This window comes from Nannospalax galili, unplaced genomic scaffold (genome assembly GCF_000622305.1).
Source record: "Nannospalax galili isolate Female #2095 unplaced genomic scaffold, S.galili_v1.0 scaffold344, whole genome shotgun sequence".
In the NCBI taxonomy this organism is placed as follows: Eukaryota; Metazoa; Chordata; class Mammalia; order Rodentia; family Spalacidae; genus Nannospalax; species Nannospalax galili.
In genome coordinates this window covers 444,435-468,284 of record NW_008352153.1, presented here as the reverse complement: position 1 = coordinate 468,284, position 23,850 = coordinate 444,435, and the positions used below count along the sequence as shown (strand labels likewise).

The 23,850-nt window shown below is 38.8% G+C and overlaps 1 protein-coding gene across 11 annotated transcripts in view; it reads right to left on the bottom strand.

Annotated features, from left to right (window-relative positions):
- Birc6 (baculoviral IAP repeat containing 6) overlaps positions 1–23,850 on the bottom strand; it is a 218,539-nt gene that overhangs the window by 27,801 nt on the left and 166,888 nt on the right. For all 11 annotated transcript variants that reach the window (XR_003846397.1, XM_029554048.1, XM_029554054.1 and 8 more), the window contains 3 exons: positions 23,236–23,400; positions 20,174–20,342; positions 13,291–13,498 (listed from right to left, as the gene is read on the bottom strand). Coding sequence is in view for 10 of the 11 variants with exons in the window: in XM_029554048.1 (XP_029409908.1) it covers positions 13,291–13,498; positions 20,174–20,342; positions 23,236–23,400 (542 nt within the window). In the remaining variant the exon portion in view is untranslated. The remainder of the gene's footprint in view (positions 1–13,290; positions 13,499–20,173; positions 20,343–23,235; positions 23,401–23,850) is intronic.

Genomic DNA, 23,850 nt, shown 5'->3' with positions numbered 1-23,850 from the left:
AAAGGTGCTCCTGATCCTGTCGCTAAGAGCTGGGCTAAAGCTGTTGCTAGTGGGTTATGGCTGGCTTAGAAGATAGAAGAAGCAATTCATTACAGCTTTAACATACTCAATAACAATTTCCAGAGCAAAGATACATCTCTTGCAAAAGCAGCTATAAAATTTTTAGGTTCACAGTTGAATTAATAGTCATACAATATTGAACTCAGTATAAACCCTGTAAGACATAAAATTGAATGAGTTTTTAACCTTTAAAAAAGATTTTCATTTCATTTTAAAATATACTGTTTCTTTTTGGTCTTTTTGAGACAGGGTCTCCCTATAGCCCCAGCTGTCCTGGAACTTACTATGTAGACCAGACTGGTCTCTGCCTCCCAAGTGCTGGGACTACAGGTGTGCGGCACCACACCCAGCCTCAAAATAGACTGTTTCTTACAGAAATACTCACTGTTTTAAACAATTAATAGTTTCATTCATTGTCAAGTAAGGATGATATTTCTGTGCTTACCACATATAGCAACAAAAATAACATATACCTAAGTGATTGTGTTTTGTTTGAATTTTCTGTTTTCTGGTTTTTTGTTGGGGGGGGGTCTTTTTTGAGACAGTCTCTCCCTGTAGTCCCAGCTGGCCTGGAACGCTCTATGTAGACCAGTCTGGACTTGAACTCACAAAGATCCTTCTCCCTCTGCCTCCCAAGTGCTGGGATGAAAGGTATGTGCCACCATGCCCAGCTTCTGTTTGTGTTTTGAGACAGGGTCTCACTCTGCAGCCCTAGATGGCCTCAAACTTACTATGATCCTCCTGCCCCTATCTCCCAAAGGTTGGGGTTACAAGTATGCATCACCACACCCATCTTTAAGCGATTTTAAAACTTCAAATCCTATATAAAAAGTCCAAGCTGAGAGCTGGGCATGGTGGTGCATGCCTGTAGTCCCAGCACTTGGGAGGCAGAGGCAGACGGATCTCTGTGAGTTCAAGGCCAGCCTGGTCTACACAGTAAGTTCCAGGACAGCTGGGGCTACAGAGAGACCCTGCTACAAAAAGAGGGGAAAAAAAAAAAAACAAAGCCGGGCATGGCACATGCCTTTAATTCCTTTAATCCCAACACCTGGGAGGCAGAGGCAAGTGTATCTCTGTGAATTCCAGGTCCAATAAAGTTTACACAGAAAGATCCTGTCTCAAAAAAGTTACGGTTTTATCATTATTTTTTATAATTTATTATGGAACTATATGCAATTATATATTAGAACTCACCCACAGTCATGAAGACTGGTTTATTCTCAAGAACAGAAACTATTAAAGCACAGAGGCTGGTACACTATACTAAGAAATGTACTAAGAAATATTAAATGGGCAGAAGAAAAGGAAATACTTTTGTTTTCTGTTTACCTATGTCACCAACTGACAATTATGAAAATCCCTTTCCCTGAATTTTGATCCTTTACACTTGGTAACAGACTCAGCATTGGGCTTGTGACCACAGGTTTTCTTTCTTTTTTATTTATTATCCTAATTATTATTATTATTTTGGTTTTTGAGAGAGGGTCTCTTTGTAGCCCCAGCTTTATTTATTTATTATTAACTTTTTTTTGTTGGGTTTTTGAGATGGGGTCTCCTTGTAATCAGAACCTATCTGAAACTCCCTGTGTAGACCAGGCTACTTCACAGAGATCCAACTGCCCCTCTCAAGTGCTGGGATTAAAGGTATATACACCACACCCAGCAGACCTCAAGAACTTTGGTGTGTAACACTATTCAGATTCTTTTTGTCTGACATTTTTAGTATCACTCTCCCACCAAAGGGGACTAATTTCCTACAGCTGAAGACTCAAACATCAAAAATATTATATAAAAGAAACCAGTCAAAGTATGAAACTAAAGAAGCAGACCTGAAATTAGACTTTTTGGATAAAATAAATGAGAAACTGTAATTTTTTTTCCTGTGCTGGACAGTAAAGATAGTTTTTAATAAAACATGACTAAATATAGACATCAATGCTCCATCTCTTAGTATCTGGATTTAAAGTGATAGAGGATCTAAGTGGCGCATCTATGATGCAACTTTACACCTAAAGCTCATGGAACAACGAACAAGGGCCAGGAACACAAAAGTTCACAAATGGCCAAAATGTAGAGAGTAAGAGTCTACAGAGTGTGGGTCCTTGGACAGGACTGCTTTATTAAAATCCACCCACCCAAGGCTCAGGGACCACTGTGGAAGAGGGGGCAGAAAGACTGTAAGAGCCAGGGAGGAGGTGAACGACCATATGGAAATAAGAATCCTACAGGCTCCTGGGATTCTTCTTACATGAACCTACAGCAATTGTGTCAGCATGGACAAGATCCATGCAAACTGAAGCAGACAAAAACCCCGTATAGAACTGTGGAAATGGGCAGCAAGCCCCAATCTTAGTTGAAGAATTATTGGCTGCTGATTACTACTGGGTGAGGACGAGCTGAGGGACTCTAGCTAGGCTAACTAGACCTCAGTGGATGAAGTAGCACCAAGGGACATCTGGGACACTAACTTGACATGACAGGCCTTTATACAAATGACAGAATGTATGTGGGGGGCTATGGGAGGGAGCCAGTGGGGAAGGGAGTATAAAGATGATTAAAACTTTCTGTATAAAGCCGGGCGTGGTGGCGCACGCCTTTAATCCCAGCACTTGGGAGGTAGAGGCAGGTGGATCATTGTGAGTTCAAGGCCAGCCTGGTCTACATAGTGAGTTCCAGGACAGCTGGGGCTACAAGGAGACCCTGTCTCAAAAAGACAAAAACAACAACAACAACAACAACAAAAAAAAAAACCTTTCTGTAGGAAAACACAAAAAATCAATGAAAAAAAAGTAATTTAAAAAAAAGAAAAAGACAACATACAAGTAGGAGAGGACTAGGAAGAGGAGAGTGAGAGTGTGGAGTAAACCATAAGAGGAGATGAAAGCATGCATGTATAAAATTGTCCCAATGTGGGGCTGGAGAGATGGCTCAGCAGGTAAGAACACTGGTTGTTCTTGGAGAAGACCTGGGTTCAAATCCCAGCACCCACATGGCAGCTAACAACTGTCCCTAACTCCAGTTCCAGGGGATCCAACAACCTCTTCTGAGTTCTGTGGGCACTGCACGACACGGGTGCACTTACCTACATACAGGCAATACACACATACACATAAAATAAAAATTTAAAAAAATTGTCCAAATGACATATATTACATTCTTTGGTTTGGATGTATGTATAACTTGTCAGTAGGTTGTTGGCCTAATATGGTTCCTGTTGGTTTTCTAAAACTAGCTAGACAAGATCCATTTTTCAGTATAATACATGCTAATAAAAATTAAAGTTAAATATAGCCAAAGAAGAAAATTTTCAGATATTCCTTAAAATACTTTAACTCATGAAGACAATCTTGGTAACTACTAACCCTCATTCTTGCCTTTCAGTTCAAAACTGGCAATTGTTGAATGTAAAATTTTGACAGTATACTTATGAGATCTTTACAGTTAAATCACCATTATGAAGCTACTACAAATTGTGAATCTTGACAGGAGGCCCTGGGGGCATTAGTAGGTGGTAATATATAATCATAAATTTAAGGATATTGCAATATACTGTGATTTGTACACTAGGTGTTCAATAATGTCTACAGAATTGTCAGGTTTTAAAAGACATACAAATCACAATAAATCACTTCCAGCTGCCACCTTACAATATCAGCAGGTTAATCCACCAGGTAAATCAGGAAAGAAAAAAAAAAAATCAATAAACTAAAATTACGCTCATTCCTCAAGTAGTGATCGATGTAGTTGACACTAGATATCAACCCCATCAGAGTATTGTAAAAATCAGTCATCAAACTATAGAGAACGACTTTATTTTCTTTCTTTCTTTCCCCCCTCCCCTTCTTTTTTTGGTCTTTTTGAGACAGGGTCTTCCTGTAGCCCCAACTGGCCTGATTCGCTATGGAGACCACAGAGATCCGCCTGCCTCTGCCTCCCGAGTGCTGGGATTAAAGGCGTGCATCACCACGCCTGGCCTGAGAACTACCTTATTATTTAGGTATAATTATAATTGAGAGAACTCTAAAACATCCCACAAAATCTTACTTTAAAAGTAAAAATTCACGGGGCTGGAGAGATGGATCAGCAGTTAAGAACACTGTTCTTACAGAAGAGCTGGGTTTGAATCCCAGCACCCACATGGCAGCTAACAACTGTCTGTAACACCAGTTTCAGGGGATGCTTCTTCTGTACTCCGAGGGCATTCATTGCACAACACGGGTACACTTACCTACATGCAGGCAATACACGCATACACATAAAATAATAAATAAAATGCTTTTTTAAAAAAAAAGTAAAAATTCAGAGACTAGGGAGATCGTTCAGAAGATTAAAGAGCTTAACTTATAGGCACGAGGACCTGATTTAGAGCCTCAGAACCCACATTAAGAAACCAAAACAAAAACAAAAACCCAGCAGGATGGGGCCAGCTAGATTGCCACACAAGTCTGCTGACTTGAGTTTGATCCTGAAGGTGGAATGAGAGAGCTCCCACAATGCTGTTCTCTGGCCCCCAACACTGCCACAAAGTTGTCCTCTGATCTCCATGTGCAGGATGTGCAATGAGGCACACCTGTAATCCTAGCACTGGGGAGACAGGAACAGGTATATTCTTGGGACTTGCCAGTCAGCTAAAGGCTCTGTCTAAAGACAAAAAAGGTAGACAATACTTAAGAGCACCCAAGTCTGCCTGCCCCTTGCCCTTCATATGCACATGTACACACACACACACACACACAAAACTGAAAGGCTACTTTCCAGGCTTTTATTACGGTGTGTAGATTCACATGTGTAGACAGACATGCACTTATAATTCCCTCACATATAATTATTTCACATATTGTCATACCTAAGAGTCAAATGAAAGCTGTAATTACAGAGCTACAAGATACAAAATAATTGCCATGGTATTGTGCCACTGTGCCAATGCAAGTTCCTTCTCTTAAGCTTTTGGGTTTTGTTGTTTTGTCCTGCAGCTTCAGCTGGAACTCACTATGTAGACCAGGCTGACCTCGACCACACAGAGATCTGTGTGTCTCTGCCTCCTGAGTGCTGGGATTAAAGGCCTGCGCCACTATGTCAGGTTTAAGTTTTCATTCTTTTCATTTTTTTATGTTTATGGGTGTATTGCCACATGTATCTAAGTATACCCATGTCATGCAATGCCTGCAGATGTCAGAAGCTTTCATTCTTAATAAAGCCCTGATTTGATTTAGAATGTTCAGGAACATGGCTAATGTGCTATCATCATCACTTTCTTCTGGGTTTGGAACTCCATAAGTAACCCAGATTGGCCGTGAACTACTTATCTTCCTGCTTCCACTCTTAAGTGCAGCACCACCCCTGGCTACATGGCTACAGTATTAACTCCATCTAGTCTACTCCTTGGCACAGCACCCAAATGGAAGCAGGTGTAGAAGACAGCCCAACTAATTTATTTTCTCTACATTCCTTTACCAAGAATTACTTGGGTCACATCTTATTGAAATAAAAGTGCCCCCTTAAGGGGTGGGCTATGATTAAGATACACTGCATACACATAAATTGTCAAAGAGGGCTGGGCGCAATCTCAGCAAAGGTAGGGAGATTTCTGTGAGTTCCAGGCCAGCCAGGGATATATAGGGAGACCCTGTCTCAAAAAGCCAACAACAAAAATGAAAAACAACAACAACAACAAAAAAAACAACCCCACAAAACCATCAAAAAATAAAGTATTTTGAAAAGAATATAGATGAAGACAATAAATGATGTATAAAGTATGTATCTGTTGTCTGGTCAAAGGCAAAAAATTTAACCCATAGTCTAACATTCAATTATTCAAATACAGCCAACTATACAGAAGAACTCCTTCCAAGTCAACTCTTAAGCACTTCTAAATGCATTCATTTCTTTATTATTCCACCCAATAAATATTAATGAGCACATGTAATAACAGGTACTTACTTATGCACTAGGAATACATATATAAGCTAGCTATTCCAGGCTCTGTTTAAGAGGATCATAATCTGGTGGACAAGAAAAACTAGTACAGCATGATGTTATGACCTGGCAATTCTCAAAAAGGTTCCTGTATGAACATTTGGTCCCCAGCTAGCGGCACTGCTGAGAGGTGATCTGAACAGGGAGGTGGCTGACTCCATCAATGAGTTAGTCCTCAGATGAGTAGTGCAGAGAGGAACACACCACTAGGAGGTACTGCCTACATGGGCAGAGTAGGTTGCTGGGGTAAGCCTTGTTCCTTGTCTTTTTCTACTGTCTGCTTTCTAGGTGCCATGAGGTTAGCAGCTCCCTCCACCACATTCTCCTACTGCAGTGATGCTCTGATTCACCCTCAGCCCAAAGCAACAGAATCAGCAGACTATGAAGAGAAACCTCCAAAACCTGAGCCAAAATATGTCTTTCCCACTTAAATTCTTTTGTCTCAGGAACAAAAACAGTAACACAAGAGCTAAGTATCATGTTTTTTTTGGTGGGGTGGGGGTTGTCTTTTTGAGACAGGGTCTCTGGCCTGGAACTCAGAGACCCTCCTACCAGTGCTGGGATTAAAGGCATGAGCCACCACGTTAGGCAAGGATCAAGTTTTAAGCATATAGTACAACAAAAAACTAGAAAGAAAATGCTTAACCATGCCTGAGTTAACTGCCAGGACAGGACTCCACATGATCTTTCTGAATCTGGGTCACCTTACTTAATATAATACTTACCAGAGCCATCCATTTTCCTACACATTTCACAATTTCATTTTTCTTTAGAGCTGAACAGAATTCCATCATGTTTATCTACCACATTTTTATTATCTACTCATATGGCTGGTTCCATTTCCTAGCTCTTGTGAATAATACAGCAATAAACATGGATATACAAATATTTCTGTGGTAGGATATAGAGTTCTTCTGGTATATGCCCAGAAATGGCAGCATTAGGTCATATGGTGGTTCCAGTTTTAAACTTTTTTGAGGCTCCTCCACACAGATTCCGTAACAGCTATATTAGTGTACACTGCCACCAACAGTAAACAGGGTTCCTCTTTCTCTACATCCTCTCCAGAATTTGTCATCTTTTTTCTCCCCTAATGATAAGTCACTTTGGCTGGGGTAAGACAGAATCTCAAAGTGGTTTTGATTTATATTTCTCTGATGGCTAAGAATGTTTAATATTTTAAAATATTTATTGGCCATTTGTGCTTCTTCACTTTTAGTAAACATCTTAAGAAGAGGTAAAACACAGTCCTGGAAAATTTATCAGGGGATGCCAAGATTAAAGACAGGATGAAGGATTAACTGCAAAATGATGGGCTTCAGCATAGAAATACAGTGATCAAACTATTGCATGGCTTGTTTATGGCTGTGGTTACAGAAATTTTAACATGTCCTAAGTTCACAGAACTGTACACCAAAAGAAAAAAGATGCAATTTATTCAATAATCATGAAATTATAAAAAATAAACAATTCAGAGCCAGGGAAATGGCTCAGGGGTTAAGAACACTTGCTGTTTTTCCAGAAGACCCAGGTTGGATTCTGAGCACCCAGATGGTGGCTAACAACCATCTGGAACTCCAGTTCCAGGGGATTTGATGCCCTCTTCTGGCCTCTGCAGGCAAAATACTCATACACATAATACAAAAATACTTTTTTTTTTGGGGGGGGGGCGTCTTTTTGAGACAGGGTCTCCCTGTAGCTCCAGCTGTCCTGGAACTCACTATGTAGACCAGGCTGGCCTTGAACTCACAGAGATCGACCTGTCTCTGCCTCCCAAGTGCTGGGATTAAAGGTGTGCGCCACCATGCCGGGCCAATAAATTTTTTAAAAAAAGAAAAACAAAAACCCCCAATTGCACCACACTAAATTACCTTATACTGTACTTCAACCTCTTTTTAAAATGTATTGATGCCTAAGAGCTCTTTTAACATTTAAGGAATACTTAGAAACAGATCTACTTTACTATTTCCCACTGCTGCATAATTTTACATGTATGTATACACTGTGGTTTATACAACTCACTGCTGATGAGTATGAATTTTATTATTCCAATTTTTCACTTTCCAAAAAAGCTGAGAATGATTATGCCTCTTTGAACACATGGGCTACCACATTTCTAGTGGAAATACACTATTTATTCAGAATAATTTTAGTAGTTATTCTTCCACTTATGATAAATGGTACTAGTTCTGATATACTTCCTCAAAGTAAATAATAACATACATAGGTATTGTAAGGAGACTGACAAAGCATATCTACTAAGAAAATTTCTTTAGTTTTCACTTATGATTTGATTAGGTCAGTAAGCTCCATTCTCTCATGAACTCACATTGAGATTTAGATTTATTCAAAATAATATATATATATATATACAAAGCCTTGGAAAAAATATTTTAACGGGGCTGAAGAGATGGCTCAGCAGTTAAGAGCACTCACTGCTCTTAGAGAAGTTTGAGTCCCAGCATCCGCATGGCAGCTAACAACTGTCCGTAACTCCAGTTCCAGGGAATCTAACACCCTCTTCTGACCCCCAAGGAAACTGCACTTACATGCATGCAGGCAATACACTCATACACATAAAATAAAAAAATAATACTTTTTAAAAAAGGAAAACTGCTGAGCGTGGTGGCGCACGCCTTTAATCCCAGCACTTGGGAGGCAGAGGCAAGTGGATCTTTGTGAGTTTGAGGCCAGCCTGGTCTACATAGTGAGTTCCAGGACAGCTGGGGCTACAGGGAGATCTAAAAAAAAAAAAAAAAAAAAAAAAAAAAAAAAAGGAAAACTATTTTAAGCTTATTGGCTGGTGCACAAGCGTTCTGCATCTTCAACTTTTATCTTGAATGTACATTCTGATGTGCATACAGCTTTTCATTCCTGCCTTCTATATATTCATGGACCCTCATATAAAGAGTCTGTACAAGCAACTGGGCCTCATCAAAACAAGAGCTGACAGCTTTCTATATAACTATGCCAGTCAGGTACCCAAGCAGTTGGATCAGTTTTGTAGAACTTCTTCCTGGGCTTCTATAGTACTAGCACTCTACTGAGGAAGATCCCTGGTAACTTGAAGTCTGAGTTACATGACTGTTTTTTAAGTCAAATGTCTGGAACAAGGAATATAGTTCTATTTAGGAACTGGCTTTATATTTCTTCAAAAAAATTCTTTCATTGCATTTATTTATTATTTATTATTTGAGGGAGGACAAATGCATGAAAATTTGTGTGATAAGGTCAGAGGACAACCTGAATGAATTGGTTCTCTCATTATGTGGATCCTGGGGATCAAACTCAGGTCATCAGGCTTGACAGCAAGTACATTTATCTGTTGTCTTTTTTGGGGACAGGATATACCAGTAGTCCCAGCTGGCCTCATATGTAGACCAGGCTGGCCTAGATCTCACAGAGATCTGACTGGGATTAAAGGCGTGTACCACCACACCTGACTCTTTGCCACTTTTAAATAAATCTGTGACCCTTCTTCACCTTCTAGGCTCAATTCCTCTCTGGTCTCATCCCACCACTATCTGCACACACATACTATATGACACACCAAACTTACCTTAATATGAGATGCTTCTTTGCATCACTAATATCGTCTAGAGCTTGGGATACAAGTACCCTGCTGAATGTCACTGTCCCATCCTTATTCTTTTAAAGGGCAAGATGAGTGGCGGTGGTGGATATCACTGTGCTGAGCCTTGTGCATGTTAGGCCAGTGCTATGCCCCCAAACTGCGTCCTCAACTCTTAACTCCTACTTCCACTTTAGGTTGGGGGTGGTTCTCTCGTAGTGTCTTACATTCCTAGTAAGATATATATGTTAATATTAAAAATGACTGGTTATAATTTCTCCAATTAAGCCAGGCGTGGTGGCAGCCCAGCACTCGGGAGCAGAGGCAGGTGGATCTCTGTGAGTTCAAGGCCAGCCTGGTCTACAAAGGGAGTTCCAGGGCAGCTGGGGATACAGGGAGGGCCTGTCTCAAAAAGACCAAAAAAAAAAAAAAAATTTTTTTTTTCTCCAGTTAATATGTCACTATCTTGGAAAAAGGATGATGCTAACCCAGAGGATTACCTTCATCCTTTGAATTATCAGACTAAATTAGGCTTAGTCATTGGTATCAATACAGGATAATCTCAATTAGGTTGTTATCCACCAACTAATAGTAAGCTTCTCAATCATTTTAATGTTTCTCATTCCCCAAAAGAAAAATAAAATTCTAAATATAACACACAAAACAACTTCAATAAAAATCATTACAGGTAATCACCTTTATCAAGTGGAGAGCTGCAGAATGTTGTACACTGTTTCTAAGATGGTTGGGGTTAAATACAATGAACTTTTGGGGGTAGGGCATCTTTTTTCTGTATGCTTGGTTAAAATTTTTTTTAAAGACAAAATATAAACAAAAGGAAAAGGAAGACGGCCTCTTAAGTCTTTGACAGACTAAAAAAGAATGGATTTTAGTTTCTGTGAAGTTGAAACAATTTTTAAAGTGCCAAAGCTTGAATGGGAGGTAGGGATAGAGTGATACCTACATTTTTTTTTTTTTTTTTTAAAAAACCTCTGTTTCCTTTCCATTATCCTGGTTCCTGTAGTTATGTCTGGTTACATACTCATTTATCAGGGTCTGGTTCTAGGATCCACATATGAGGGAGAACATATGTCGATTTTTTTTTTTTTCTGAGTCTGTGTTAGTTCACTTAGTTTAACAGTTTCTAGCTCCATCCATTTATCTGCAAATTTCATGACTTCATCTTTCTTTACTGCTGAGTAGAACTCCATCGTATAAATGAACCACATTTTCATTATCCACTTGTCAATTGAGGGACACTTAGGTTGCTTCCATCTCTTAGCTATTGGGAAAAGAGCAGCAACAAACATGGATGTACAAGTGTCTCTGCAGTAGGATGAGTTCTTTGGGTATACACCAAGGAGTGGTATAACTGGGTCAAATGGTAGGTTCATTTGTAGTTTTTTAAGAGTTCTCCACACTGCTTTCCATAGGGGTTGAACAAGTTTGCAGCCCCACCAGCAGTGGATGAGTGTTCCCCTTTCCCCACATCCTCTCCAACATTTGGATACCTACATTTTTAATGGTTCTCTAACAGTGGCATCCCCATATAATGAAAACCACAAAGGATTCCTACTAAGAAGTGCATGATGATCAACACCAAAAAACTTGTAGTAAATGGGAGTTACTAAAAATAGTTACTTCAGAGGATCTTTGTAATGATAAAACAACACAAGTAAAATGAACTTTGTGAACAGTTATTATGATTTTCATATGTATGTTATGTTGGTATATATTTCATCTGAAGTATGATTTTTTTCTAGCTGAGTGATTTTTTTCCAGATAATTAACTGAAAAGTGAAGTTAAATTTAGTTATTCTTTCTTGGAAACTATTTTTTCCTAGTGAATACAACTGAGGAGAAAATTCCTTGTAAAAATTTACATAGCATTTGCTATATGAACAGACAACTCCATTCAGTGCAAAAAAGCTTATTGTCTGTCTTATAATTCAGAATGATACATGTCCATTTTTGTAGGATACACTAGAAATTATAGAATAAGGAAATACACAGTTTACAGACAGATTATTTGTGTTTTCCTGTTTTACAGTCACATTTATAGAACTACAGATTTGTGATATTTATTTTGAATAAGGCTATAATTATAACATTCTAAATCACTGTGCAATTGTGTAATTTTTCTGTGTAAATAAGATAACCTTGAATCAAAAACTGAGGGTAAATTTTTTGTTTTGTTATAAGCTAATATAGTCATCTTAAAACAGATGAATATAAGGTAAGGAACGCAAAGCAGATTCCCTCCAAGACATTTGGGCACCTTCTAATCTTGGTATATGATAAACAAATTGGTCAAACACTACGTTTATTGGATAGGAGGAAGAGATTCAAGTAGAGGTTCCATTCCATGTTGGCACCACACTATTTTTACAGAACTACACTGGCTTCCTAGATCACCTATCAGAAAGCTTGGGAACAGAGGGAGGTAAAAGAGAATGGAACCAAATACAACATCATTCTCTTCTACAATGTAGCAATGAACAACAACAAACTATCAAAGAAAACATACCTGTAAATTTTACTTTCCTACTAAATCCAGTGGCATGTACCTTTATTATTATTACTTTTTTTTAAAAGCCAGATCTCTTTCTATTGCCCAGGCTGCCCTCAGGTGATCTTTCTGCTTCAACCTCCTGAACAGTTATAAACACATACCACCATGCCTGTTTGAAACTATAGCTTTTTAGTATTTCTATCAAGCAGCCCTTCTTTTAATCTCTTCCAATGTGTGATCCTTGCTACAGAGAGCACATTAAGCTAGGACAAGAAAATCTAAAAAGCTGATTTTTTTACCTCAAGCTATTTTTTGGCAATCAACTCAATGGCATTATGAAGCATGTATCATTTAAAATGCAAGTTCTTACAAAACAACAGAGTACAACAACAACATAAATGCCTTAGAAATCAGAACCAGGTCATCTTTAAGGAAAACTGACTTTGCCAAGAAAAATTTCTAGATTATACAGCTTTTGCAGCTTCATTTTTTTTTTTTTTGTAACTCCATTTGTTAAGGTTAAAAACTTAGACCATACATGATCTTAAAACTTAAGTGGTTCCATTAACAATTATCTTCATTGTAACTCCAATAAATAAAGACTGAGTCTTCTGACTTCTAAGGAAGGTTATGGCAGGAATGTATAATACCTATCTGAATGACAAGAGTAATATACAAAGGAAACATTCTGGTCACTAAGATTCAATCTGTACAATTTTGTATAAGCCTCAAAAAGATCTATTTACAAGGTTATAATAACCCAAATACACACCAATAAAAAGCCACGAAAAATACAGCACCTTTATACAATGGTGGATTAGAAACAGTAAGAACAATGCTGTTGTATGTATGTATTTACTGACATTCAGTGGTGTCTCTGACATCAATACTGAAGGAAACTAACATTTTCATACAACAAATGCACTGTGACACATTTTTAAAAACCTCATTATCTACAGCTAAAAAAATCACATGGCAATATCTGATAAGTCACTGTGATAAAGGTGTATAGGTACAGGTGTATAGATACAGGTGGATATATTTTCTTTAGACCTTAATATACTGCTTGTGTATATGTTTGTTCAAATAGTAGTATATCCAAAACATCAACAGAGCTATTTTAAAAATACTGTTGAAAGGCAAGAACAAGGGAAACAAGGATGGTACTTACCTTAAACGGTTGGTGTAGGTATCAACACAGGTCTTCATTTTGGCCAATAATGTACCAACAGAAGTCTGACATTCAGACTGTTCTTCTTCTTCACCAGTCTCTGCAGAAAGAGGCAATAACAGCGGCACCATAGATGCACAAGAAGCAATGGCCCGGAGCAATTCCAGCAGAGCCCGATAGAGGGGCACATGTCTTGCCATATCCAGAACTACAAGGAAGAAAGGGAAAAGCACAAAGTAAGAACACAGACCATATAAACATCCACAGAACCCCGCCTTCTACCAGACAACCAACACTAAGAAAACATGACAACTAAAAGCAGTGGGGTGTCCCAGATTGGATCCTGAGACAGAAATCAGACATGAAGAGAAAAATGATGAGCTACAGGTTAGCCAATTGCTGTACTAATGTTAGCTTACTCATTGTGATCAATTTGTAGTAATCAGACGGCAGCATTGCTAGGAAGATAGTTGATGAGTATGACTGAATTGTCTACAAGACAGCTTTTCTAGAAATCTACGTTATTGCAAAGTAGGAAATCCAGTTATGCTAGAATCTAGGTTTTAATCACAATCTAATTCTCAAACTGTCCTGCTGTACTTCCTTGTCTGTTATGTGCATGTGTGGCAGGGTTAGGCTCAGGTTTTCTAAAGGCTCAACACAGGGCTAGGATGGTTGTACGCTATTGCTATCCCAGAGGGAGGGAGGCTAAGACAGAAGGATCAAGAGTTTGGGACTGCCTGCCCTAACAAGACCCTACCTAGAAAAAAGAAAACAATAGTTTTAACAAAAGACCAACCTCAAACAAGATTTGGTAAATTCCCACTACAACTTGAGATTACCCAATATTGTGGCTCCCAAGGGATTCTCGTACCAGTTTCTTGGCTACAGACACAAGTTCCTACCTCTCAGGAAAACCCTAACTTCCTTTTCTACTCTGAAAAGATACCTTCATGTTTTGAAACCAACACTAAAAGCGTAAACATTCTATAACACTTTATTTTTTATTTATTTACTTTTATTTTTAGCATGCCCCACTACATGAATAGCAAATAATATGCCATAAGACAGCATATCATCTGCTGGGGAAAAAAAAACAAAACAATGTTTTTCAAAATGAGACTCAAACTCTGCCTGTAAACTTGCAGCATTTAAGCCTCACCATCTAGGGGTGAGTAGGGTAACTGCAGGCTTACTACAGCTATGACTGTGATGATACTGCCCAACAGATGCAGATTTAGAATTGCACAGTCAAGAGAAGATCAGTCAAATACTGAGAGATTAAAATGAACACATTCTATACACAAAGATCTTATTTCTAACAAAAACAACTGCTTTTTCTCTCTCTCTTTTTGGTCTTTATGAGACAGGGTCTCCCTGTAGCCCCAGCTGTCCTGGAACTATGTAGACCAGGCTGGCCTTGAACTCACAGAGATCCACCTGCCTCTGCCTCCCAAGTGCTGGGATTAAAGGCGTGCGCCACCATGCCTGGCTGCTTTTTCTCTTTATTGGATTTTTATCACCTCAATAGCATGTACTTGTAATTATTAAGTACAGTTTTGCAAATCATTGAATGCATATAAGGTATAATAATAAAAAACTGAGACAATTAGTATTTCTTTCTTTTTTTAACATTTGTTTATTTATTTGGGGAGGGGCACACACAGGTGGAGGTCAGAGGACAATTTGTAAGAATCAGTTTTCTCCTTCCACCATGGTGGGTTCAGGGACTGAATTTAGGTCCTGTCTTCAGCTAATGGGAGCTATCTCACTGATGCCATAATTAGCATTTTTATCTCCTAAAAATTATCTACAACTGTTGGGATCTTCTCTGGGTACTTTGAAATGCATAATTAACTGACCTAGTGGGTTGACAGAACATTAAAACAATCCCCAGTTCTGCCTTTAATCCCAGCACTCTGGAGGCAGAGGCAGGTGAATCTCTGTGAGGCAGGCCTGGCCTACATAGCGATATCCAGGCTTCCTGGCCTGCTGGGCTACAGGGAGACCCAGTCTCAAAAAGAACAAAAAACACTTATCTCTCACTCCCATGTATTTTGATACTTTTCCTTTGATCTTTTGTATTATTCCACCTCTTTCTATCCTCTGGGGAACTCTGTTCTTTCCACTTCTATGTGCTCAACTTTTAAAACTTCTACAAATGAGTGAGAACACAGACTATTTGTTTTCACGTGCCTGGCTTATTTAACTTAAAATAACTGTTCTTCATATTCCCTCATACTGCTGCAAATGACAGGATTTCGTCCTTTTTTACGCTGAATAATATTCCACTGTGCATATGCCATTAAAAAAAATTTATCCACCTGTCAACAAACACCTTCTGCACGCATGTACCTTTCTAATTTTACTATTTCCTTTGGACATACACCAGTAGAGAGATTGCTGGATCATACAGTACTTTTATTTTTTTTAAAGAAACCTACATAATGACTATAAAAATTAAGACTGTGTCATTAAGAAGCCTACAAAATCAAAGGCAAGCAATGAAAAGTCAGACTTTTTTTTCTTTTTACAAACTATTCAAAATATCCAGAATATTTAAGAAACACAATAGCAACAAAAATTCAAGTAACCCAATTTAAAAACAAATGACCAGAAAAAGCATTTACCAAAAGAAGAAATACAAGGGCTAATAAGTGTGTTTCAAATGCAGTATTACTAATCATCAAGGAAAACAGAACAAAACCAGAATAAGGACTCATCTTACCCTGGTTAGAACAATTAAATATGGCAACACATCTGTTGCTGTGATGGCCCTAAACCAAATACTTAGAAACAAGTTCCTAGGGCTGGAGAGATAGCTCAAGAACACTGACTGTTCTTGCAAAGACCCGGGTTCGAATCCCAGCATCCACATGGCAGCTAACAACTGTCAGTAACTCCAGTTCCAGGGAATCCGACAGCCTCTTCTGTCCTCTGGGGCATTGCATGACACGGGTCATCTTACCTACATGCAGGCAATACACGCATACACATAAAATAAAAATAATAAAGAAAATATTAAAGAAAAAAGAAACAAGTTTCCATGTACAAATTTACATCAATGGATATAAATTTTCCTATATACCCACTTCAGGTCTACAAAAAAGGTCAATTTATTAAATGGCTCTAGTAGGAAACTGAATTCATCAGATAGCCCTGCTAGAAACAATAAATTCACAAAAGATGGAACTGTTAGGTATTTGAACAAAACTAAATCTGCATAAATCTCCAGACATGTTTCTAATAACATTTACCAATCTGAAAAGTTATTAAAATTTTTTCTGATTGATTTTTTTTTTTTTTTTGCCTGTATATTAAGTGCATCCGTGACATGCAATGCCCATGGATGCCAGAAAAGGGCACTGGATCCCCTGGATTCAAACTTCAGGACAGTTAGCTGCTATGTAGGTGCTGCATACCGAACCCAGGTTCTCCATAAGAGCAAATATTCTTAACTGCTGAGCTATCTCTTCAGCTCTAATCTTAAATTTACAAATTAAAGTTAAAATTTAAAATTCAATTAAGTTAAATGGCAGCAAAGCCAGTATTAAGCTATAAGTAAAAAGTATTCTTAGATAATTATTCAATGATTACAACACTAAATTTAACAGTGACTATTTCTGGCAAATAAGATCACTGTCTCAGCTATTGTTTTTGTTTTGTTTTGAGACAGGGTCTCCCTCTAGCCCCAGCTGGCTTAGAACTCCCTATGTAGATCAGGCTGGCCCTGATCACAGAGATTTGTCTGCCTAAAGTCATGTGCCACCATGTGTGGCTTCAGCTATTCATCTGATACTGGATTAACATCCAGAATACATAAAGAACTGATAAAATTAAACAACAAAAGATCAAATAATTCAATGAATGAATGGACAAATGAACGGAACTGACATTTTTCAAATAAGAGACACAAATGGCGAATAAATACAAAATTTTCAGCATGATTAACCATCAAGGATGTGCACTATGAACCCTCAGAGAGTGTTTCAACTGAAAAACCCATACAGGTCAGGAAAGTAGTACACACCCACAAGGGAAGAGGGGAGACAAAATGCAGTGATGAAAAAGGGAGAAAGGTGCTGGGTGTGGTGGGACACACCTTTAATCCCAGCAATTGGGAGGTAGAAGCAGGCGGAACTCTGTGAGTCCATGGCCAGTCTGGTCTACATAGGGAGTTAGAGGCCAGGTGGGGCTACAAAGAGACCCTATCTCAAAAAAGGGGGGGTCGGGAGGATAATGGAGCAGGAAGGGTTAAATGGGGTAGGGAATGGAAGAGAGGAAGGAGTATGGGGAGGGATAACTATCCCTGAAGGCCTTTAGAAAAAGTCATATGGAAACTTACCACTATAGAAGCTTCTTAAAGTATATAAACATACAACATAAAAAGAGATTTTAAAAAGTTACCCTATTAACAGGGGGACACTTGCCCCTACTAGACACCATGGACTAGCAAACCTATGCTCTGTAAAAAAAAAAAAGAAAAGAAAAGAAAAGAAAAGAAAAAGCCCAGTGCCAGGAATGTATTTCTTCTTTTGAAGCTGATGACCAGAGTTCCCATAGACACTCAAAACTGGCCATTGCCCCTGCTCAAGACACTACATACACACTTGTTTGTTCTACAACTTATCCAGTATACAAAGTGGGTCAACTTAGAGGAAACATTTCATTTATGCTTCCAAGTGAAGCCAGACATGGTAGAACAGGACCTTTGACTTCACATAGATGGAACTGCTAAAAGAAAGGAGCCAGAAGCCCATGTGACCCCTGAGGAACAGATCCTCAAATGACCGTAAGTATAAAAAGAAATTGATTTATTTGGGTCAACTGTGTGGTCTTAAACACCCAAAAGGAAAGTATAACCAAAGAGTAAGATCATCAGTATATTTCTTTAAGAATTCAAGGGATTACACTTCCCAGACATTAGGCTTAAATCCATATAAAAAGTTATTTAGACAATTATTTCTCATTGATGATTTTATTCCTAACCAGAAAGTGCCGTTCATATGTAAGACCTCAAATATTGGCCTTCTAGTGCCCACCTGTAGCTAAGGGAGACAACCCACTATTGTTCTAAAATGATGGATAAATTTGTTTTCTTCCCCTATCTAGAAGCCTTTGAGAGGGAACTGACACTGCTTCTAGCCACTCCAACAGCTATCAAAGTGCCTGAAAACAAATCCCAAGTCCATCACTCTCGAGTCCAGCCTTGGTAGACAAAAGAAAAATGAGGAGGAAACCAAGAGGGATGCTTTTGGAAGCTCTTGTCAAGAATTTCCAATAGACTCTGATATGAACATTTGAAATTTGCCCTGTTCTGACTTTTTTCTGGTTCCCTGTCTAGAACTTGTAATGCTAATTACTCTTGCCTTTACTTCTCCTTCACATCTCCTATTCACCAACCAAGGACTTTCCTTTCTCCCTACAGAGTTATGCAATTTGGAAGTCTTAGACCCACTGATAAGCCAGTGCAGTTGGCATCCCTATTCCCTATTGGCAATTTCAGTATCCCCTTCAGAGAATGGCATGATAAGAATAGGAGGTAGGAATTGGCTAGGCAGTAAGGGTAAAAAGACCAAAGAAATGTAGCCAGTTTCTTGGCTAAAAGTCAGAATGTCCTTGGGCCTGTTATCAACATACTCTGTTCCAAGGACAAAAATGTCAAAAGTATTTGGGAGCTCTTATCTAATCCTTAAAAGGTTTTAGGGTTACCTCTTCAGAGGGGGTAATGTTAGAGTAGCAAAATACCCCATTAAAAAAAAAAAAAGAAGAACTCTTATACACAACTGGTTACTGAGTAAATCAGTCATGTCATCAAGGTCTTCACTGGCCTCTATGTTCATCCACACATTCCAAGATTTTTTTTTAAATGTGCAATGTATATATACAACGGAGTATTATTCAACCTTAAAGACTAAGCTCATGTTGTTTGCAAGAAAAAGGATAGAACTAAAGATCATAATGTTAAGTACAATCAGCAATATCCAGAAAATAAGTATTATGTTTTCTATCATATGTGGACTCTAGATTAAAAAGTAGAAGGCTGGCAAGATTGTCAACGGGTAAAAGCACTTGTCTCCAAACCTGACAATTGAGTTCAATACCTGGAACCCACAGGGTAGAATGAGAGAAATGATTTGTGCAAATTTTCCTCTACCTCCACGTACGTGTCTTGGCCTGCTGGTGCACGACATACACACACACATTTGTATACACACTTTAAATAAATCTAAATTTTTCCTTTAAAAAAAAGTTAGGAAGTCCAGCATGGTGGCACATGCCTTTAATCCCAGTACTTGGGAGGCAGACAGAGACAGGCAGATATCTGTGAGACTGAGGCAAGCCTGATCTACATAGCCTGATCTACATCTCCAGGTCAGCTGGAGCTACAGGGAGACCCTGTCTCAAAAAGACCAAAAGGAAATTATTTGAGAAGAATATTATTTGAAATAAAAAACTACTTGGGGGAGATGGGGATGAGATGAAGGGAGGTGAACAGCACTGAAGTCCATTATGCATAAGTAGGACACACTAAAGCTCATTATTTTGTATAGTGAATATACACTGATAAATAATGTTTTTGTTGTACATTGACAAAGAATTATCTATGGAAAAACTTACTATCAAGTATTATGGGCTTGAGTTTTTATCAGTCTTTTTACAAAAGTTACTGTCTGTAATTTTATAGTTGTAGGAAAATGATGAAATGCATAGAATTTCACCAAATTCAGACCAGAAAAATGTCTAGAAGATTATGCACAATCTTTCTGTACAATCACTTTCTGTTACATATAATTTCTAAGAAGTAAGTTCATCAAACGTTAATTGAGCAAAAATATTCATCCATAAAGACCTTTCAAAGAAGTAATTGGAGATAACTTACCGGAATCATTTCGTAGATAGGAGGACATGGCTGGGATGAGGCAGGACTGACTGAGAAGTTCTAGAAGGACAGAAGGCAGGGCATTGCTGTGCTGTACTCGGCTCTCCTGAGATGGCTGGGCTTCTCCATTCATAGAACCACTCATGGGGTTTATGTAACTTGCAAGAACCTAAAAATAAGAATTGCTATAATTAAAGCGGATTTTTGGTTTCACATACTTCAATGACTTATATTTTATGTGCTAGACATTTAATCTGACTACTTAAAAGTATCCATTTTGCAGGGGCTGGAGATAGCTCAGGGTTAAAGGCACTTGCTGTTCTTGCAGAGAGCCTGGGTTTAGTTCCCAGCATCCACACAGCAGCTTACAACCACCTGTAAATCCAGTTTCAGGAGATCCAATGCCTTATTCTGGCATTACATATATTCTACTCAATCAGTATCTGACACTGTTATGTTTAAATAGAAGATTTTTTTATGACTTTTTTGAGATAGTCTCCGTATATGGCCCTGAATTTTCAGTGGTCCTCCTGCTTCTGCCTCCTGAGTGCTAGGATTACAAGTGTCAACCAACATACTTGACTTAATGAGGGTACTTTTTACTTAACTTTTCAAAGCAGAAGGATCTACTCTGCATCCGAGTTGCTAGCACAGGATGGGTTATAACTAAACACAGAGAAGTAATCCACCTAAGAATACATACTAAACATTACAAGCAACTCTAACATCATTTATTATTTCCTTTCCCTTTTTTTTTTTTTTTTTTTTTTTTTTTTTTGCGGGGGCGGGGGGAAATCTTGTTTAGTTCAGGCTGGTCTCAAACTTGCTATATAACAGAGGATGACCCTGAGCTTCTGATTCTCCTGCCTCCACCTCCCAAGCATTGGGATTACAGATACATGCCATCATGCTTGATTTATGCAGTACTGAGGACAGAACCCAGGGCATCATGTACATGAGGAAAGCACTCTATCAGCTAAGCACTCTACCACACTCAACCAGCTAGTTGAGAGTACTAGAATCATAGAATTCTATACAAAAATGAGCATATCATCCTAGAATTGTGGAAAATAATACTGAAGGGTGGTATCAAATTCAGTTAGTTCCCTCTCATTTCCATGGTAAGATGACTTTGCCCCTATTTTCAGTTTGCTTGATTCTAGAAACATTACAGAACAATTTGAAAAAAGAAAATGAAAGCAAACCACAGATACAGCTCAATGGCAAAGCATGGACTGAGTGTGCATAAACCCTTTGGTTCAGTCCCCACAAAATGAATGAGTATTAACTGTTAATACAGGAGGACCAGATGCAGCATACTAAATAAAACGATGACTGGAAGGTAGGCCTGGTACACTTTGAAGTTACAGGATTCCATCCCCCTTACTTCCCTCTCATTGGAAAGCTAACTGAGAAGGAAGATATTCAGAACTACAATTACCCTATTAGAATGCATTTGGAAAAGGGAACAAAAGTGAACACAAACTAGGTGAGAATGCTGACACATCTGTAACTGCAGCAAGAAGGTGGAGAAAGGAAAATCAGTTCAAGGCCAGCCTTGAACATGAAACCTTCTCTTCCGTCTCGCGCCCAAAACCCAGGAAAGGACTCCTCTGGAAGCTGTTGACCAGGGGTTCCACAGACCCTCAAACACTACTGGTCATTGCCCCTGCTCTTGGTTAGCCACCAGAACTTGACAATAAGATCCTATTTCTGAAGATACTACATACATGAGCTGTAGAACAAACAAGAAGAAATTAAGTTGTTGCTGACCTCAAAGCCTCATCTCTACTGGCTAGTTTTCATAGTGCTGAAAGGTGTTATGCATGTTAGCAGAAGGAAAAATTATCATTAATCTTATCCAGATGTGAATCTTGCATGCTTCAACAACTTGTCTGGGAAGATATGACCTCTGGTGCAACACTGGCACAAATATGGGCACAATCAACCACTTTCTGATTAGATTTAAGGTCCACTTCATAGGATGAAGCTCATACCGGAAGTTGATAAAGCCTAGGAATCTGTGGCTAGACAGGTCACAAGCCATAGAAGAAAGCCTAATAAATGTATAATAGTAAAGTGACTCCTGCCAGGCGTGGTGGTACACACCTTTAATCCCAGCACTTAGGAGGCAGAGGCAGGGGGCCAGCCTGGTCTACACAGTGAGTTCTAGGACAGCTGGGACTACAGGGAGACCCTTTTTCAAAAAAAAAAAAAAAAAAAAAAAAAAAAAGTGACTCCTAATGACTTATTGTTTTATCTGGAGACTAATGCATCTCTCAACTCTCACCAGTGAAGTTTCCTTATGCAGCAGATAGTGATTAACACAGAAACTCAAAACTGGCGGATGTGCAGAGAATAAGAGACTGTAGAGTACTTATCCCCAAATTCAACACCTATATCTAACGTCTATCTCCAAAGACTCAGGGATCACTGCAGAAGAGGAGGAGGAAAGACTGTAAGAGCCAGAGGAGGTAGATGACCACAAGGAAACAGTTTTCCAGACAGCTAGTCAGTTACTCACAGTAACTCATAGCAATGCTGATACCACACACAAGTACCACATAAACTCAAGTCAGACAAAACTCAGCATAAATGTTGGGAAGTGGGTAAGAAATCTCAAACCTACCTGAGGAATTATTGGAAACCATTAGCTGCTGGGAAGGGGAGATTCAGTCTCATTTAAGGGTGAGACTCACAATACGTTAACCAGGCTCCAGTGGGTGAATATACACCAAAGGAAATTTGGGGACACAAATTTGAGTCTATACACGCCTCTGTGTGTGTGTGTGTGTGTGTGTGTGTGTGTGTGTGTGTGTAAAATATATACTACATGAAACTGGGTTAGGGATATGAAAGGGGTAGTGCAGAGAGGGGAAGGGATCTAAATAGGATCAAAACACATTGTATGAAATTTGCAAAAAATTTAAAAAGGGAAAATTATAGAAAGGAAAAAGATATGAATAATGAATTCATTAAGAATGAATAAAGTCATCAATATTTTAAAAATCAGAACACATACAAAATAATTGATTACTGACAGTATCAATTCATAAACACACCTGCAGAAGACAGGTGACATGCTCCTCTTCCAGCCTCTGTTTGGTTAAGGCTTGTTCTACATCCCACCCAGAAGCTGTAGAGCCTGTTCCAAAGCCAGTCCCCTTGGCCCAATATAGCTGCTGCTCTTCTGTTGATGTAGGGTTATGAGAACTTGACACTTGGGGCTTGAATTAGGAGGAAAAAAAAAAAAAAAAAAAAAGGTTAGTATTTGGTTTATTTATCAGTAAAAATATCACTGAGAATGCAACACAGCTCAATAATATCAAAAGCAGTTTGACCAATCACCAAATTGCTGCAATGCACCAATGAAATGAAACAGGGTACTAAAACATATCATGTTCATAGAAGCATTGTTCACCACAAACCAAGGAAGGAACAATCCAAATGCCTACAATGAACACATGAAGAAACTCAAAGGAATATGACTGATTTTTTCACAAAGATAGGATACTAGTGCATGCTACATGGATAAGCCTTGAAAAATATTACATGCAGCCAGGCTTGGTGGCACACACCTTCACACCTTTAATTCCAGCAACTGAGAGGCAGAGGCAGGTGGATTGCTGTGAGAGAGAGGCCAGGCTGGTCTCTCTGGTGATTCCAAGCCAGTTGTG